Below are 18716 nucleotides of genomic sequence, written 5' to 3'. Positions count from 1 at the left end.
TTCTAGGTTTGGTTTTTAGTTAAACAAATGAACATTATTTCATGTACTATGACGTACACTTTAATTTACACTTTGACGAGTGCCCTTAATCTATTAGACAGTTTAAATTTCAAATAATTTTTTCATCCAACTAACACTTGATAACAATGCAGTGTCAATCAAAATGTCAAAAATCAGTATGCAAATAGGAAAGTTTTTGACAGTTCATGTCACATTTTTCTTTCTATTTGGATTCTTGTCATGCCCTTTCAACGAATGTAAAGTTCACGTGCAAAGAACGAACATTTAATGTAAGGTTACGCATTCATGAGGAACGTGACATGCTTGTGCAAGGAATGTTCAAATTCATGTGAGTAAGAAGTGTCTTACATTTATTGAAATTTGCTACTTCATTAGGAAAGCTCGACAAACTAATTATAATCCAACAAGAAAAACTTAAAGAATAGAAGAATTTCAAAGAATCATCTCACAAATCACTTGACTACTTGCTCACTCATAGTACCTTACCATTTCGTTCTTGATTTGATACTGAAAAACATCATCTTGCTCATCACTCTCCTTCAAAGAATTCAGTGGTGGCGCAACGGCATGCTGCAAGTACGTTGGTGGCACAGGCGGCAGGACTGGTGGAGCCACGGCGTAGTATCGTGCTAATGCTACCGGGTTATGGCACATCACATTGTCCACAACCCCATGACCGGCAGCGGCCGTGGACTCATAAAACACCTGTCTCTGAAATGATGCACACTGGATATTACTACCACTTGATGCACCACCAAATTGGACACGATCATTGTCATTCATCAAAAGCATCATAGAATGCATTTCTTGGTGATGATCAATACTAGGATAATGAATAGGTACATGCATTTCAACTGGTTTCATAGAGGAAATTGCCTGCTGCTGATTTATCACCTCTAATTCTATGCCTCTTTGGATCAATCTTCCATGACCCAAATCCATCGTATTCATATTGAATCCATTGTCGTTTCGTTTCAACATTTCGATCCTCGACTTGACGTATTCAGCCTTATTGCTCAACAAGGCATAAAATTCCCTCAACTGAGTTTCTGACAGTACATCCATCATATTAATTCTAGTAGGGTACTTAGCTTCCATGTTCTTTTTCCGCAATTTCTCAAGCTCGTCTTTGATTTTTCGCTTCCGCTCGATAAAAAAATCCGACAGGCCGTACGTTTTGTTCCCAGAATCTTTGTTCTTGTTCTTGTATATGTCGATTATTCGTCGTATTTCTTCGAGATTTTGAGGCCACACTTCTGGCTCTTCTGTGTTCTTGTCTTGTTTAGGGGGATAGATTATCACGCATGCGTTAACATCACACAATGTGGTGAATTCATGCATTTTTCTCATCAAACCCTCCTTTCTTTTCTTGAATGTTATGTTTCTTGATTTCTCCTTGCTTATCAGTTCCATGTTCAATTTTGCGCGTCCCATCCTGTCACAAGACACAATTTACGGTTAGTAAATGCTATGATAAATACGACCGCGTGTCAGTGGAAGGTTTTCTGCATTCAATCAATCTACGCAGGGTGAATCGTTCCCTAAGAAACTCGAAAGGGCTGCCGTCCGATGGGTACACAAAGTGACTAAGCTTACAAATGAAAATAAATAATCAAAAGAAATATTAAAAATTCAAAATCGAGCCGAACTAATCGGTTAAAATATCATACATTCAATTCCCATCTATGGTTTTTATACAAATTTAAATAATGAAGTTCTGTTCTATTGATTAAAGTTGCTTATTTTCACCGAAAACGTTAGAAAACAATAAATCATTGACGCAATTCATACAAGAATCAAAGCAGTTAATAAAAGCAGAATTCTTCAAGGTTTCTAAAAGAAAAGAAGCAAAACCTTTAATGGATTCTTTAAAACACTAGTTCAGATTCAGAAAGAATGAATTGATTCTTTAATTACCTTGCTCTTCGTTCAGACCCGGCTTTATATATACACACACACATATATATATATAGAAGCTGCTTTTAATTTGCAAAAAAGTTGTATATAATCAATTTACCTTATGTAATCGATTCTTTACTAGCAGAATCTTTAAATACTGCATTCAATATTGGCTATCTTAAAAGGCAAGTTCAAATCTTATTGTGAGATTCCGTTCAAAGCTGTCAATTTTTCTCTGTTTCCATCGAAGGAGGCTAGGAGCGAACGTTCCACGAACTTCGTAGAGTCATGCAAGGTTGTTTCTGTAAACCCCTAACCACGAAATTACCTTTTTAATACCTTACCATATTATTGCGTTTTGAACTCATAACGGAATCAACTAGCTACGATATACAAAAAAAAGGGGGGGGGGGGCGAAGTGGGGGGGGGGGGGGGGGGGGGGTCAAGTGATCCCCCAAGACCCCCCTTGGGTCCGCCCATGCTTCAGGGTGCACACGAAATTATGTCACCGTGTCTATTGAACTTGTGTCGAGGAACTCAGTTGATTTTTTCATCAAAAACAGGCTGCCTACATTTGGAAAAAAAAAATGCGATTTTTGCTCATAAGATGATTTGAATTTTATTTGTATAATAGAGCAGCCATCTTTGCTATTCATGCCAATTATGGCATCTGGGTTTTGCTGTTCCGAGTTAAGCTGACAAATTTGAAATGAGGCATTTGAAGCAACTTGGGCAAACTTCAGTTAAAAGTAAAACCACATACCAGAAATGTCGTTTCCAAGGTTATGGTAGTAACAGACTTGAAATTGATCAAAGGATTGTCTGTAAAGCTAAAACAATATTTACAAGAAAACATTTATCTTGGATAGGACATAAATACTTCCACAACCAAAATATGGAATATGTTAGGTATACATCTATGGGTCATTAGATGAAACTAGCATTCCATAAAAACACATCAACAATCTATCCACTTTCCTACGTTAACTCTGACGCTACCTGTTAAAAAAAGAATAGCAGAATTAATACACCTTAACTGATTACTGAAAGAGCAAGATTAATAGGTGCTCAATTCAAAGGTGGAACAGAGCAAGGCAATAGGCAAATTGAAACGACCAGAGAGGAAGAGGTGGGGAGGTGCAGTATGGAAACTCTAGATATCCATTTCTACACATTCAAAAAAATCTGCATCTAGAATAACTTTTTCTATTTTTTCTTTTTAAATTTTATTTTAAGCCAAATTAGAACTTCAATGAACATGGTAGTTGAGTTTAGCGTGCATTACCTTTCGAGGGGCAGGGGTAGGGGCTGTGCTGTTTGTCGAAAAGAGGGGGAAAAAAGTTAGCAGACAATACATAACTGAGCATTTTAAATGCTGTAACCATTTACCTAGCCAGATAGTTCACGATCTAAGTTTTCCTTTTCCTCCCACGACTCTGCATCTCTCAAGTCAAATTGAGAATTAAGAAAAAAAATGTATAAATCAATCAACTAAGGTGAGTTCCGACATGGGGACTGCTGACCTGGCATGTTGAACCTCTACCAGGAGATGGTAGGAGAAATGTACTGTCAGAAGCACCAGAAGTATTGGCAGCCTATCATAAAGAATGGATTACTCGTGTCAACTTCTGAAGTATGACTTGCAAAAAGTAAAGTTGTGAGATGGTGTCCTGGAGACCTAGATGTGAACCTACCTTATCAGCCACATTCTCATCAGGTAATTTCCTCATGGAAGACATCATTGACATCATATCAGTCATCTGAGTTGCCATCTGTGCACAGGTCTGCTCCATGGCTGCCATTTTCTCCTTCAGCTCACGTATTTCTACATTAGCCTCAGACACCATTTTCAAGGCTTCTTCACGAGAAGGCTTCTGCACCCCAATATCAGAAGGGGAGGAGCCTAATCCATAACAACGAACACGTCCATGTTTATCTTTACCCAGGACTTGGGAAAACATATCATCCCGGTTAGTGCTGCTCTGTGAGGTATCCTGTTGTTTTTCAAGGCCTTGGAGTTGCGTCTGCACATTTAAGTAAAAATGTTCGGTAATCTACATAACATCAATATCTAGTAACCTATAATTATTAGTAAATTAACGAAAGCCAATTCACATTCCAACACATACAATTACTGCTGCTGATGCCTCATTAACAGGCTTCCCATTTCTGCATGTACGAGTCAATATGAATAGCTCTGCACGTGATGGTTCCTTCCCATCAGATCTCTTTGCTCGCTGCCCATGATCAGTTCAGGTGCAGTACATTTATATGAATAATATTGATAAAAGAATAGCAACATCAATAACCACAAACACATTCCCCCTGCAGTTGAAGTTCAGAAAGCACGAAAGTCACCTGCTCTTCACGTATTCGTGCAAAGCTCTTTGTGCCTGTTGCATGACCATATTTTTGATGTGCACGATTAGCCTTATTTGTGGCACTGCGTTTCTATCATGTGGACCTCATAATTATTATACAGGCCAATCTCTATGTAAAGAAAATTTAACTAGTTTGAAAATAAATAAATAAATTGAAAACATAATTCCTGACTTTTCCTTTTGTTTTTTGTGGCGTGTAAAGAAACCCTTGTATACATAAATACAATAATCAGCAGTCATCCTAAAAAATACCTCTTCTGTTTCAGAACTCCAGTGCGCAATAAGAGATGCCCACTGATCTGGAAGGACCCTCTCATCACGATCAGCTAGCCGCTCCTCATCAGTTTCATGAGGGCAGTAATGTGCGCTCTTCAACTTGGCTTTCCAGTCCTTCCATTTTCTCCCAAGAGAACGCAGGACCCAATCTTTACTCACAGGGTCAATATCAAACCTCAACTGCATCGATTCGAAACACAATCCAATGAAAATAAATATGCAGATAAATCATGCAGAAGCAGGAGGAAAAAGAAATGCAGAACAGCTTACAAATACCTGAACTTTCTGCCACAAGCTTTCCTTACTTTCATTGGGCACTGCCCTCCAGTCAACATACGTTAGGGGTAGAAAGTTCCCATTCCGTGCTAGGATACCCAGGAAGCTGGTCAATTTTGGCGCCTCAAGGCCAATGGGCTGCCCTAATACATTGGTAGTGATTGATATGCGCTTGTCGCTCAACAGATGAAGGCAACGAGTGGGACCTCGAACCCGAGCCTTCCTCCTGGAGCTACTATACTCTATGATGAAAAGAAGGGAAAACATTCACCCAAATAATTCATAAAGATAAAGTAAGCAGACCTGTGCTTGCATTATTGGTCTTAGTTGAGAGGAAAATAAGTAAGATGCTTTAACCGGAAAAAATACGTAGCAGACCTCTGTTCCTATTATCGGTCTCAGTAGGAGATGAAGGTTGCGATGAGCTGGACCCAGGCAGGTTATGGCAGGTGTTCTCTTGGGGGTTGCATTCTGTCTCGTTGATCATAGAGGACGATTGTTCCTGGGTAGGGTCCATCTTATCTAGCTGCTGGGTGCTAGCGTTATGAGCAACTGGGGTCACTGGACATTCGATACCAGGTCCACTACAGTTAAGAGGAGACTCCATTGGAGGTGCCGTGCGCAAATTTCCTTCACAGAGAACCATGAATAATTGCAATTTGGAACATCGAATTAGAGACAGGTAATATTGAATCTTTTGGAATCATACAAGTTGCCACAGACGCAATTCACTAGTTACATGGAAAAGTTGGGAAAGTTCCATACGTCAGTTTTTAGATAAGACCACAGTTGCATTTGTACAATAGGTATCTATCCTACCATTAGACAATTTGCATAACAGTGGGTTTAAATGGTGAATAGAGTCATTAAACGATAGCAAGTATGCAAAAGAACTAGAAGAAACCAATTACTTTAGGTACATCTTTTATATAACAACGGGGCACAAAATGGTCCACTGTTTTGATATTACAAAGTTTTAACATTCAAAGCTATACATATGAGCCAAGTTAATAACTTCAATTGAAGTTTCTTTCTTTAGTTGAACATACTATAAAATGAAACATTTTTATTACCGTTCCTGTAAATACCTATGATTTGTCAAGGGTGTATACCTATGAGAAATTCTCATAGAATCCTAACAAAGAGCTACAGAATCAAAGTTAATTGCATGCTATACTAAGTATACTTGGAGAAAGGTTTATGTGGCTGGGAGGAGTCTACCAAGTTCATAAAAAAAAGTTCTACAAATGTTACACAACACCTACGCTTTATAGAATTTACTGTTTGTTGCTAAAGAGCAAATATCTGTAAGATGAATATGTAGCTTGTTCGGCTAGGCTTAAAAGGTTCTTTAAACTTTAAAGCACCTTTTTTGAGAAGTTTTACTCTTGTTGCTTTTCAAACCTAAATTCTAAGAAGCTATAAGCTTTTCCAAACATGTTAATAGTACAAACGAGCATGACAAAATGGATGAGTGACTATACCAGAACGGATAAAGCAAGAAATGAAGACATAAACTGACAAGTGGAAGTGTCATAAATAAGGATCAATAAAGAAAGATGACTTGGATGGTTGGGACATGTCTTGTCTAGACTTAAAAAAGAAGAGCGGTAAGCTAAAATTAATGTGATGATTCGATGAATGGTGAGAACAACCCTCTTCAAATTTAATGGAATTAAGACATAATATCTATTTGTTAATGACTCGATATAAAGAACAGTTAGAACTTCAACATCCAAACACGTTGACAACTTGCCTCAACGAATTGAAGAATTAGACGTTGTAACGACAGATGGCAAAAACTCCAGTACCTTAGACCATGTAAAAAGCCTCACTCCTCAACCATTCATCCATATAAATGAGGACAAGCTCACCAGTTCTCTACTTGAAAATTCTTTAAATGTGCATTTTATTGTCAATATTTTCCATGGAAAATGTCATTTTTTTTAACCCAAATTCTCACTTTTGTACTGTTTGATTGATATTTTATACATGGAAAACATTTTCTTACTTTCGGTCACATGACCATATTTTCTTTGAAAACAAAAAAAATATTTTCTTTAGGGGAGTAAATTTTTGTTTTCCACGTAATTCTCTCTCTTTCTCTCTCATTTACCTCCTCTCTCTCTCTCATCTACCCATCAATAAAAAATGGACAAGTATAACATTTTTTAGGTTGAAAATTAAATCAATCAAACACATTTAATTGAAAATTTTCATGCAATACCTAGAATTTATTTTCGTCTCATGTAAATTTCATGCTTACAATCAAATGCACCCTAGCATCTCAATTCAATAATGTACTTAATTAAAAGTGTGAATAATAATGTAAATCAGGGGATGAATGTAAGTTCTAAGAACATGTGCAGCCAGTGAGGATAACAACAAAGTTGCTGCAAAGCATATACCTTGAAAAAGAGAAACTTCAAAATTATTCAAGTGTCCAGATAAAAGAAATGAAGAATGGACAATGTCATGACTATCATCTGCACACCATAAAAATTGAACAGCTAAACTAATAATAACATTCTTCAGACTCAAAAATCAGAGCAAAGGAAGCCTGATGCCTGCATTGTAAGAATAAAATTAAATAAATTATACACAAACTCGAAACAAATGAAATTTTTCATACCAGAATTGTCAGTATTTCTGCCTGCCTCCACCTTAGAATTCTGAGACTGGTGACAAGAGCACTCTTGCAGCTGATGTACATGGATGCAGCTTCCTGGAAGGTGATGTGCCTGACCATAAACTGAGTCCATCTGACACTGCTCTTGTTGCTTCCCCTTGCCAGTATCTGGGCCTGAACTGCATGCATGCTCGCATTTATTGAATGTGAAAGCAGATTCCCTATGGGTGGGTAACTGAAAATTTCCTTCAAAAGAAACATGATGTTTACTCAGTGACAATAGTAAATTATACTGGATACAAGGACAGAGATTGATGCACCATTTAGCAATAATAAAAAGAATATGTTGCACAGAAACAATGATAATAGAAATGCGCTACCTGAAATTCTCTGTCTAAGCTCGTTGAGAACAAGATCAAAAAATCAACTACATAGGTAACCTGCCCCTGCTGAAGTAAATCAAACAGGTGGTTCCACACTGGGTCCAGTTATGAAGAAAGAAGAATCAAGGAAATACATAAATAGACTACGGGTAGCTATGTGCAACAAGAAGTTAAAGTTTTGGTAAGATAATATCAACCACTTGACGCCCATCTGTTATGGATATTTCATATCCCCCCTACAATCCATTACGAGTCCAAGGCCTTTTGTTCTTCTTGGCAAAAATCTTTTTGGTTCATGAAAAGAAATAGTTTGAGCAGGTTCAATTGGCCTATCTCTTTATTTCCATTATTATTTATTTTTACAATAAAAGTGTGATGGACTTTCAAGAATTACAGATGTCTGCGGACTCAGAGGAACCACTAACAGAAAACCAATAGTTAAGAGACATAACCAATAGTTTGATAGTCAAAATTAGATAAAGTTGCTGCTTTTGTTTCCAGAAACTGCAAAAAACTCGTGCCTATTCAGCTACAAAGCCAGAAAACAGGATTGCATTTGCATGAAACGCAACCAACAGTAATGAGCTTGGTCTGTTAATATGGATGTACTTGATGTTATAGGAAAACTGTCAACAAACTGATGATGCGGTAGATGTTTAAATTTGCACAATTGAAACTTTCCTCTCTTTTTTTTTTTTTTCATTTCTACGTCCTTTTCTGGTGGAGGGTGGTTGTCATGCACCAAATCATTCTGCCCTTAGATATAAGTAATTATCTTAGAAATAAAGGCTTCCTAGTCCTGTAAAGCAACACTGAAAGCAGGTCAATCTGTTCAATAAAATACATGAAATCATGCGAGGCTCAATTCATACCCCCAAAAATACGACACGAAAATCAGTTTGTGATTTACTTTTACCATACTCCATATGAATCTTAGTGGCCATTTCCCCAATCCATTTATTTTGCCATTAATGGAGAATAAACTAAACAATGTAGGGCCACAACCTAATGTTTTATTGCAAGTACTTAAGGGGGCATACATCCAGCAGAAAGAGAAACAATGACTAACTAAGGTAATTTTGAAGTTGCAATTCCTGAAAATTTTTAGAACATGGATGACATCGACCATAAATAACTGGATTTGGAGTTTGCCAGACAGACTCACTCAAAACGTAACAACATCATGATCCTTCCTGATTAAATCAAATTTATTGTATGTGCATCTAATAGATCCAAACACACCTGCATTATGGACATTTATGCCTGCTTGCACTCGGGAAGGTGCCAACTGGTCTGAGCTTGATTGTGGGAGGCAGTTCCTTAGATGGGGATGGCATAGAAAGTTGCAGCTGGGTGATGGTTGACAAGAGTGAACTAGACTTGGACATTGGTTGAAAGAGTTACCATTCATAAGGTCCACCGAGTATAAATGCCTAAAATCATTGTGGCGAGAAACTGAATCTGGGAGAAATTTAAATAATGAATACTTCCAGTAAATAGTTATATCAAGATTATAATACCACCACTACTAAATTAAAAATGACCAGAAGGGCTGAACATCAGAATAGGCGTAAGAACAACTTGCAGTGCGTTTACTCCTCATAGATGCATCAAAATGGGGCAATGCTCGGAAGGGTTACGTACCTTTACTTGGTGACTGTAGGTGGCTGACAGGGTATAGTATAGCAAGTGTACGATAAACAATCAAATTACAGTAAGTGATCTCAATCCCAATGACATAGAGCATCGATTAGGTATTAATAATTAATAAAGATCGTGACAACAATTTAATATTTTAAACAAATAGTTGAACCTATAATTCTTTTATTTTAATTGTCATGTCAGGTATTGCAAGTTTGTAACCACCTATTTTACATGAAACCACACATCACAAATGGAAAAACATGACTAAACAAAAGTAAAATAAACAATTATAACATAGACACAAATACAATAAACATCAGAATCCAAGACCCATCAAAACAAAACTTCGATTCCACATTAGAATCCAATTCTGCTACAAATCTTGCATGGGTAGCAACAGGGCCCATCAAGAACTTCTCTAAATATTTTGAGTTCTTAATTCAATTGTTGCTGAATCTCTCAGAACTATGTGTGGGTTTATGGAGAAGATTCAAGGACACAAAGAAATTCATTTATAGAGGAAGACCAAAAAATCATATTCTTGGCATATGTAGCAGTTAGAATAGCAATTACGATGAATCAAACAGATTAACGAGAATAAAGGGAAAATGGCAAACATCAACTACAATCATGTGATGAAGATCATGCAATTATGACCTGAAGTAGACACATGTGTGCCATTCTGGGGCTGACAAGGTTGCAACTGTCCAGAGTGCAATAGGCACTCGCACTGGCAGGATACTTGTTGTGGCTTACATGCATGGCTACAGCAAGGTGATAACTGTTGCTGCTGCCTTTGGTTCAATTGCAAATGGCAAGAGTTGCTGATGGTCAAATCCCCTTGATATTTCTGTGCAGCGTTGTTATGCCTCATGGTTGACTCAATGGGAGACTCTAACATTTGGTTCATATGTCCTACATGAAACGACCAAACATGAGAAAATCATAGTTCAGTTAAACGATTGTTTTAATGGCACCATTTTACTAAAAAAAATAATAATTATAAAGTCAGTCTGTTATCTACTACACTCAGTTTACATCTCACAACAGGAAGGTGCTCCTTTTACAATTTGTATACATTTTATTCATAACCAAAATAAGTCATAATATCTGTCGAAAATTCAGTTTTAAAATCTAAAAATGTTAATCAGTAGTAAAAGTATCAAAAGCTAGCGAAGCATATAATCTTCGGTCCACAATCAAAGATGACAGAAAGTCGTCCAAGGTTTTTATACAGCCAGGAAGAATGGAAGAACACGACAGTGTTTGAAAAATAACAAAAGTGAACTTCAATATCATTTACATACCTACTGAAACTAAACAAAAATTAATTAGACCAGATAGACTATCCTTCGAGAGAGTGGGGTGTACAAGTATTCAGGCAATATTTCAATAAGAACGCGGTTCAGCTGATAATTAGACATGTCTGAAACTATTTCTCTGATCCAAAGTCAATTACTAGAGACCATCGAGACTTGTATCTAAAAGATTTTTCCTGTCCTATCACCAAACACAAGCAGTGGTTGATTAAAAACAAAGGTATTAGGCTCTATAGTGTATTCTGGCCATCCAAGAGTGAGAAAGAAAGAACTGCGCAAAGAAACCGAATAGATAATTTCGAGAAAAGAAACCAATAATTTTTCAATGATAATCGTGGACAATGTACTTACCTTTTTATTTCAGGTGGAATAATAGCAAGCAAATGCATAATTTCAAGAAATCTCACCATTAGCAACATTCAATGGTTCCTTGCACAACTTAGCTGCGATCCAGTGCTTGATGAAGTTATTCTTCACCCGTTTCATGAGCTCCAAAATATAAGAACCTTTCTTATTGTACTTGCAACAATTATCCCATATGTACTGCACATCCATAAAGACATCCTCCGAATTTACATACTTGAGACCATTTTCTAGGTTGCTACATATCGTACCAAAATCCATGGGTGTATCGATGACATCAAAATAATCCTGATACCAACCAATCAAGAAAAGGTAAAGATTCAATACTTTAACCAAAATTATATTCAAACTTGCAATGTGGGTAATTTGCAATGAAACTTACAGGAATCTCCAATGCAATAGGATCAACAGGTAGATTAAACGGTATAGCTGCATCCATTTTCATAATCTTCTTAATCACCTATAAAAGAACAAATATCATAAGATACAATAAAAAGCAATACGCGTGTCTTCAAGAGTAACTAAAATCACAATAATATAATCATAATAACTTAACTCATTACTTACCAACAAGGCAGAATTCAACTCATGCTCATTGTATCGAGGATCCTGACAAGGTGATTTTGGTTGTTTTTCGCAGTTCTTATCACCTTGCAGTGTGACTTCATTCCTACTTTGGTTTGCACATGAAGGAGAAAGAGCCCTAGCCAACTTTGCTGAAGCACTATCAACTGTTCCATCATTTGCCACTTCTTTTTCCAAACCATCAAGCTGTCCACTCATATCGGCTTTGGATGTTCTCGTTCCCAGGTCCACTCGAGCGTCAAATCTGACATTGTTTTCATCCTTATCAGAGTAATATCCGGGGTTTACAGATAACTGAGCAGCGCCTGATATAGAGGGCTTCTTTGATTTGCATCTTCCAGACTCGCGCTTGCGCTTCATTTTCCCCTTCAGTTCTCCACAAATAAAATTTAACAAGTCGTAACTTCCTAATGCCAACAAATTAAAGAAAACTGAGAACAGTTACTGAATGACAACTCTAAAGCAACCGAAGCCTAAAAACTACAAGGAAAAGAAAGCTACAAGGCCTGCTCAACTGAAGACGAATAAACAAAGAAGACAAATATTTACAAATCTCTTACTGACGTCAAAACTGATGTTAATTTACTAATTACCCTTCATTACAACATACCGACGTAGCCAAGTAAACACCATCACCATTGTAATCATTCATGGATATAGGTTATCTCCATCTTTCCATTACTCATTATCTGGTTCATAATATGGACATTCAAAACTTTCTCGATGATAATAGGTTCTAGTTCCAAGAATCCATTTACAAACTAGATATACATTTTTTTTGGCAAGAATAGAATATTTCTATTGGGTTTAAAGCTTGAATACATATGTGAAGTCGGAATTATAGAAGGGTTATCTTCAATTCAAAAAGAGAGAGAGAAAATTCCAGTCCCGCTAACGAGAAAGAAATGGTAAAAACACAACCCAATTGCGGAATGCCCAACGTATGACCAAATTAATCACACCAAAAAAAGCCAGAAATGCAAAATAATATCAATAAATTCCAATTAAAACACTACGAATTGGAGTTTCAAAAATTATGAATTAACGCGTCAAGCGAGGAAAAAAAATCAGAAACAAACCAAAAAGCAGAAAAATCAGAGTGAGAGGAGAAAATATTACCCCGATCGAAGAAAGAATATTGATCCAAAAATTTTAAAAACCGAAAATGTAATTGGAATGAACGAGGATACACCTGTGTGTAGAGCTGAGTGGAGAAAGTGGAAACCGAGTGCCAGACGTTTTATATACGGAAAGATTTATTGCGGGAAGCGACCCGGGACGATATGATTCCTGATTCGGGCATAATCAAGGGAAATTGACACAAATAGCACTAAATTGAGTCAAAAATAATTGTAGCAATCTTTTCCTATAGTTTTATTTTAGTATCATATTTTAAAACTAAATTATACATTTCGTCCCGACCTTAACCCCTTTTAACACTTTTTCCCTCAACATTTTTTTCAAGGACAATACTACATATACAAAATTTTTTTACCTAATCATTTGCCTACTATTCACAATAGGAGTGAGGACCACATTTAGAAGTTTTTATATTGACGTGGAGCCTGCGTGTGTTGTGAGAGGGGGGCAACTTTCGGTAAGTTTAGTTCGGTACAAATAGAATTATTCCTTTTCCAAAGACTTTTAAACTCAAATCTCGATAAAAGACAGAAAGAAAGTAATTATATAGGAGTTCGTATTTATTTCTTAAACACCAAGCTGATCAAAACATTTGGACTTCTCTCTTGAACCCATAATTTTTCATCTAACCAGTCCTTCAAGCACATTAAACTTTCAAGATACTTGCTTTCACATGAACTAGAGCGTTGTGTAGACAATATACAAATTAATATTATCAATTTGAGACTGAGAGATTGGTATTTTTTAAAATGACATATGTACGTAGAAAAAATTAAGAGATTTGTCAAAGAACAACGTTTGAAGTTCATCGACTTAGAACCAAAATTGCCATACGACTTAATTGCCACCCGTAATTTCCATACAAAAGTTCTAGTTTCAGTAGCAAAAGGGGTATTTTGATGAGAATGAGTGTTTTTTTCTCGTAAAGTTGTTTGGTATGGCTTCAATTAGTCCATTACTTTGAATCTATATAGTGTTTGCTGAAAATTTATAAAAGTTTACGAAAGGTCTTTTGAAATTTTCTAGAATCTATGAAAGTCTAACAACTTTACAAAAAGTCCCGTAAATTATTTTTTCTACATTAGTTTGTGATTTTGTTAGGCAAAGACCAATGAAAAAAATTATTTGTGATTTTGTTAGGCGAAGACCAATGAAAAAAATTAATGTTTTTGCCCTTACGTAAATCTCTAGTACACCCATGTTTGGTTCTGGCAAAAGTATTTTTTCTAATAGATTTTGATGGAATTTTTAATTGAAAAGTTGATAAAAAAAAATGTGGATTCGATAAATGTGTTGTTAAATTAATTATTTATTTTGACTTAAACTTTAGCCCCTGTTTGGTGAGTATTAAATAAAAAATTAAATTAAAATTAAAGTTAACAAGTAATTTTAACTAATTATTTGATGGGACCTATAACTTTAATTACACATTTTATCGATTTTTATTAAAAAATTGATTTTAATCCCTACTAAACAACATAATTTGATCAACTCTTTTAACTCAACCAAATAAGATAGTCCGTCTTTAAAACTTTTCAAGCTCTCTTTAAGCAGCAAGTTCTTTATTTCCTTGATGAATAAATTACTATGATTTCCTATCCAAAATAAAAAAGCATAAGGTCTCCATTAATTTCTCCAAATTCGCAACATATGAGCTCAGTTTTGTTTGGATAAAAATAGAATTTTAATAGATTTTAACAAAATTTAATTAAATGTGTAGTTAAAAAGTTGTGGCTCTTATAAAATATGTAATTAAAATTAATTATTGATTTTGACTTGAATTTAAATTTAAATTTAAGTGTTGTCAACTCTTGTTTGAATACGGAATTATTATTGTACTGAAATTGTATTATCTTTTTTTTATAAATAAAGACTAGATGGACTGAAAAATATTACAATACTCATGATACATAATTCCATAGAATTCAAATTTAAAGAGAGAGAGAGAGAGAATATTCTATTTTCTTGCTTTCCAATTCTCAAATTGAAGGATTACTTTCTTGAATTAATTAAAAGAAGATGTTCATACACCGGTGCAATCTTTGCATTGAAGAATACCACAGAAGGCTTGAAAGTTTGAAGCACCAACTTCTTACAATTAAAAGGGCCAGAAGTTCGTGGTTCAGAGTCAATTCAAAGGTTAATCGTCGAACTTACGTAAAATGTTCAAATCATTTAATTTTTTTTATAACATATACGTGAACATTTAGACGGATACTTATTGAATTAACGAAAATTTTAATTTCTGGATAATTCTACTGCCACATTCCAACTACTTTCAATAAACAAGATTATTTAGATATTTAACTGTATGTTACATAAAAAATAAAGAATTCAAATTTTTTTACCTAAGTTCGATGATCAACTCTTGAATTGATTCTGAACCATGAACTTTCGACCCTTTTGATTGCAAGAATTTAAAGTTTCAAACCTTCAAGTTTTCTATGATATTCTCCAAGAATTGCTTTTTGGATCATTGCAAATCAAAACCAGTCATCTTTGTTGACTTTGATTCTCACATTGGGTCCTACTTGACATTTTAACAATCAAAAAAGGCTCAGAATTTTGGGGGCAAAGCTTTGCCAGACAAGCGCTAAATTTTTAATGGAACCAAATGGAGACGAAACATTTAAAAAAAAAATTCACAAAAATAATAATTAAATGTTTTATTCATACGTGGCGATAATAATAATAATAATAATAACATACACAAACTTGCTACTGTACATATGAATTTCGAAATTAATACATGGGAGTGATCAAAAGCATTAAAGCGGACAAATATTTGTTGGCACAAAGGCGTCACAAGTTTGAATTGTGGTAGCAGCTGTAGAACTGATTAAATCCTTGACAGCATCATACAATTCTTGAGCTGCTGTTGAATTTGAGAGCTCCACGCGGTGATAACCTCCATCCACAAACACTGAAACGACACTAACTCCATTTGATTCAAGCAGTTTCACCAACTGTTTTTCCCTGTCAACAAGTGGGTCGCCACTGTTGCCCTTCACCATGCACCTTGGCAATCTCAAAACCCTACCGAGATAAGACCCCCCAGTTAATGGATTCGCAAACTCATGATCTCTGCTAGCGTTTTCTGGCAATGCCAATGTCCACAGGACATCATTTGCGTATAATGGAACGAAATTATCATCGATGAGTCTGAGTTCTGATTCGGTTCTTTAGACTCCACCGAAGTATGGCTGATTCAATATGAGCCCTTGAATTTTTATGGGTTCAAGATCGAAATTTAATGCATTTAGTGCTGCATGGTAGGCACCCACCTGCAGCACTTCCCAATAGGAAAACTCATGAGAAATCAGCATGTTCGTGTATCGAGGGATCAACAGTGGTACTATGTCCACCAAGTGCTTGATATTTTGCTCACAAGAGAGCATCCATAGCATCTTCATAAGCTGCGGGGAGCCGATTTTCCGGGACATGTCTGTACTCAACGGAGGCAACAATGACCGGAATTTGAGCAGCAACGTCGTTGCAGAAGTTATGAAAAACGATAGTAGACACGCTAAACAACACGAAATCGCTGCCACGCAAGTAGATTATGAGTGGAAGCTTAGTGTTTGGTGGAGGATTTACAGCTCGAAAGAGGCGTATGAAAGTTTTTGTTAAAGGGTTTAGATAAATGTCTTTCGAGAGGGCGGTTTGTTTGGAATCTACTTATACATGCACAGCGGAATTTAAAATAATTTTCGATTCCCACCAAGAATCGCCTTTGTGTTTAGATAGAAATTGTGATAAGATTGTACCTTTTCCAGATCTGCAATCTTTTTGCTTTTCTTTTCGTTCCATCAACCTTGATTCACCACCACAGCTGTCCAATTGTCCAGCCTCCAACGGTGATCCACACAGAGAATATGATTGCAGCCTCTAGGATTTTCTCTTGTGCCAGCAAGAATAATGAAAACCTTATTGGACCTCAAACCCTAGTTATGTATTTATATAAACCCAAATAGGCTCAGCCCGGTCCGCTCCAATAATTAATTAATTCAATTAATTAAACCCGGTCCGTGAATTAATTAATCCAATTAATTAATTTATCCAACGATTGTTAAATTAACCAATTGGCAATTTGCAATCTTCCAATTCTCTTTTGTGTGTGACCCATTAGGTTCCCGACCACGATGCCTAACGACATGAAATATTATTTTGATCTAATCAAAATTGATAAATTAAAACACCCTTTTAATTTATCGTCAATTCACATTCGCCGTCCCTGATTGACATCAGCAATGTGTCAGGGCAATACATGTGACGGGAAATGTCACGTGGTACGACAAAATCAAATTTTATTAGCGGCCCTTTTTCAGAGCAACATCCAACACCGCCAAAGTATGACTGTCCTCATATAAGGTACCATGACGACCTCAAGTCAAAGGACCAATTTCACTACCGAACGTTAGAGATTAACCACTGATACTCAGATAGTTATCCATGTGGAATCTCTCGACGGGTCTCCAATGTTTTGTTCTATAACAAAAACATCCATATGTTCATTTAAGTATCACCACACTTTAGCTTGTGAGATCAGTTACTTACTTCACAAGTAAGAAATGCCACACGTGATGGTCTATCCGTAATAACGATATCTGTATCTCGTTATTACTTACGACCACGGATGATTTAAGATTCAATCAGATGTAATTTGTATCTCACAATCACAACTCCTTGTGATTAACAAATTACAATTATTTGAATCTACGGACTCTATTATTTATTTAATTGTCTATTAATTAAATAATAGATCTGCCATTTAATTACATTAATTATATATAAAAGTATTTATGTCCAAAGTTGATTGGACCTAAGGCATAATACTTACAAACTCCCACTTGCACTAGATCCAATCACTTATGTATCAAATATCATAAGTCTACATGACGATCATGTTTATACTACGACAACTCTTTGTCAGTGGATCTGCAATATTATTAAATGTGGAAATTTGCTCTTCTCTTTACGTCATTTCTATGTATTATCTCTTTGATGAGATTATACTGCCTTAATACATGTTTGAATCATTGATGAGACCTTAGTTCCTTTGCTTTCGCAATGGCTCTATTGTTATCACAATACTATTATATGTGATCAACAATATTAGGAACTACTCCAAGTTCATTTATGAACATCATGATCCATGTTGTAACTCTTTGCTACTTCTGAAGTATCCATGTATTAGGTTTCTACTATTGAATCAACGGCTGCTTCATGTTTGGAACCTTTCCAACATACCGCTTAAGAGTAAACCAGTTTCTCCATATGAAATCTTCTCAAGATTTTATCTATGTAAATTGGGATGAGTTAAGCAATCTTCTAGATCTATCTCTAAAGATCAAGTTGTTTATCCCATGATTTTATCTATGTAAATTGGGATGAGTTAAGCAATCTTCTAGATCTACCTCTATAGATCAAGTTGTTTATCCCATATCGTTTATGAATGAATCATTTAACAACCATTATTTCAACGATTGAAACATAGGGATGTCGTTTTAGGAATACGAAAAATGCTGCTCCCACTATCTTCTTGTAAACACACAATTCGTTTTCAAATTTGATAAAATCAAACACTTTGACTTTTCATCAAATCTAAGATTTCAGCTCCAAGAGACTTCTCTTAACATATAGTCACGATATGCAACTGTTGCAAACAAAACCCGAATGGACTTAAGCAAGGCTACAGGAGAAATATTTCACAAAGGTCAACATTTAACCTTTGCTTCTAGCATTGCTTTGTATATATGGATATTCATATCCATATCGACCTTTTCTTTTGTAAACTATT

General features: G+C 35.8%; 2 protein-coding genes and 1 pseudogene across 2 annotated transcripts; all 3 read right to left on the bottom strand.

The window, feature by feature from the left end:
* Positions 1–352: 352 nt before the first annotated feature.
* Positions 353–2249, bottom strand: LOC111381873 (MADS-box protein defh21-like). Its single transcript, XM_023005723.1, has 2 exons — positions 2039–2249; positions 353–1456 (listed from the first exon to the last, which is right to left on the bottom strand). Exon 2 carries the CDS (start codon positions 1453–1455, stop codon positions 490–492), a length of 966 nt encoding a protein of 321 aa, XP_022861491.1. The 5' UTR covers position 1456; positions 2039–2249; the 3' UTR covers positions 353–489.
* A 414-nt stretch (positions 2250–2663) lies between these two features.
* Positions 2664–13007, bottom strand: LOC111381856. The gene is made up of 15 exons (XM_023005705.1): positions 12896–13007; positions 11759–12183; positions 11574–11651; positions 11236–11479; positions 10167–10424; positions 9108–9326; positions 7486–7728; positions 5232–5483; positions 4854–5095; positions 4554–4757; positions 4279–4371; positions 4050–4157; positions 3615–3944; positions 3444–3515; positions 2664–2919 (listed from the first exon to the last, which is right to left on the bottom strand). The coding sequence occupies exons 2-15, from the start codon at positions 12134–12136 to the stop codon at positions 2899–2901; spliced, it is 2742 nt and encodes a 913-aa protein (XP_022861473.1). The 5' UTR covers positions 12137–12183; positions 12896–13007; the 3' UTR covers positions 2664–2898.
* A 2677-nt stretch (positions 13008–15684) lies between these two features.
* The window catches only part of LOC111376869, a 9210-nt pseudogene continuing 6178 nt past the window's right edge, over positions 15685–18716 (bottom strand).

Source organism: Olea europaea, chromosome 3 (genome assembly GCF_002742605.1).
Source record: "Olea europaea var. sylvestris chromosome 3, O_europaea_v1, whole genome shotgun sequence".
Classification (NCBI taxonomy): Eukaryota; Viridiplantae; Streptophyta; class Magnoliopsida; order Lamiales; family Oleaceae; genus Olea; species Olea europaea.
The sequence above is the reverse complement of the archived record's forward strand: the minus strand, read 5'-3'. Positions and strand labels throughout refer to the sequence as shown.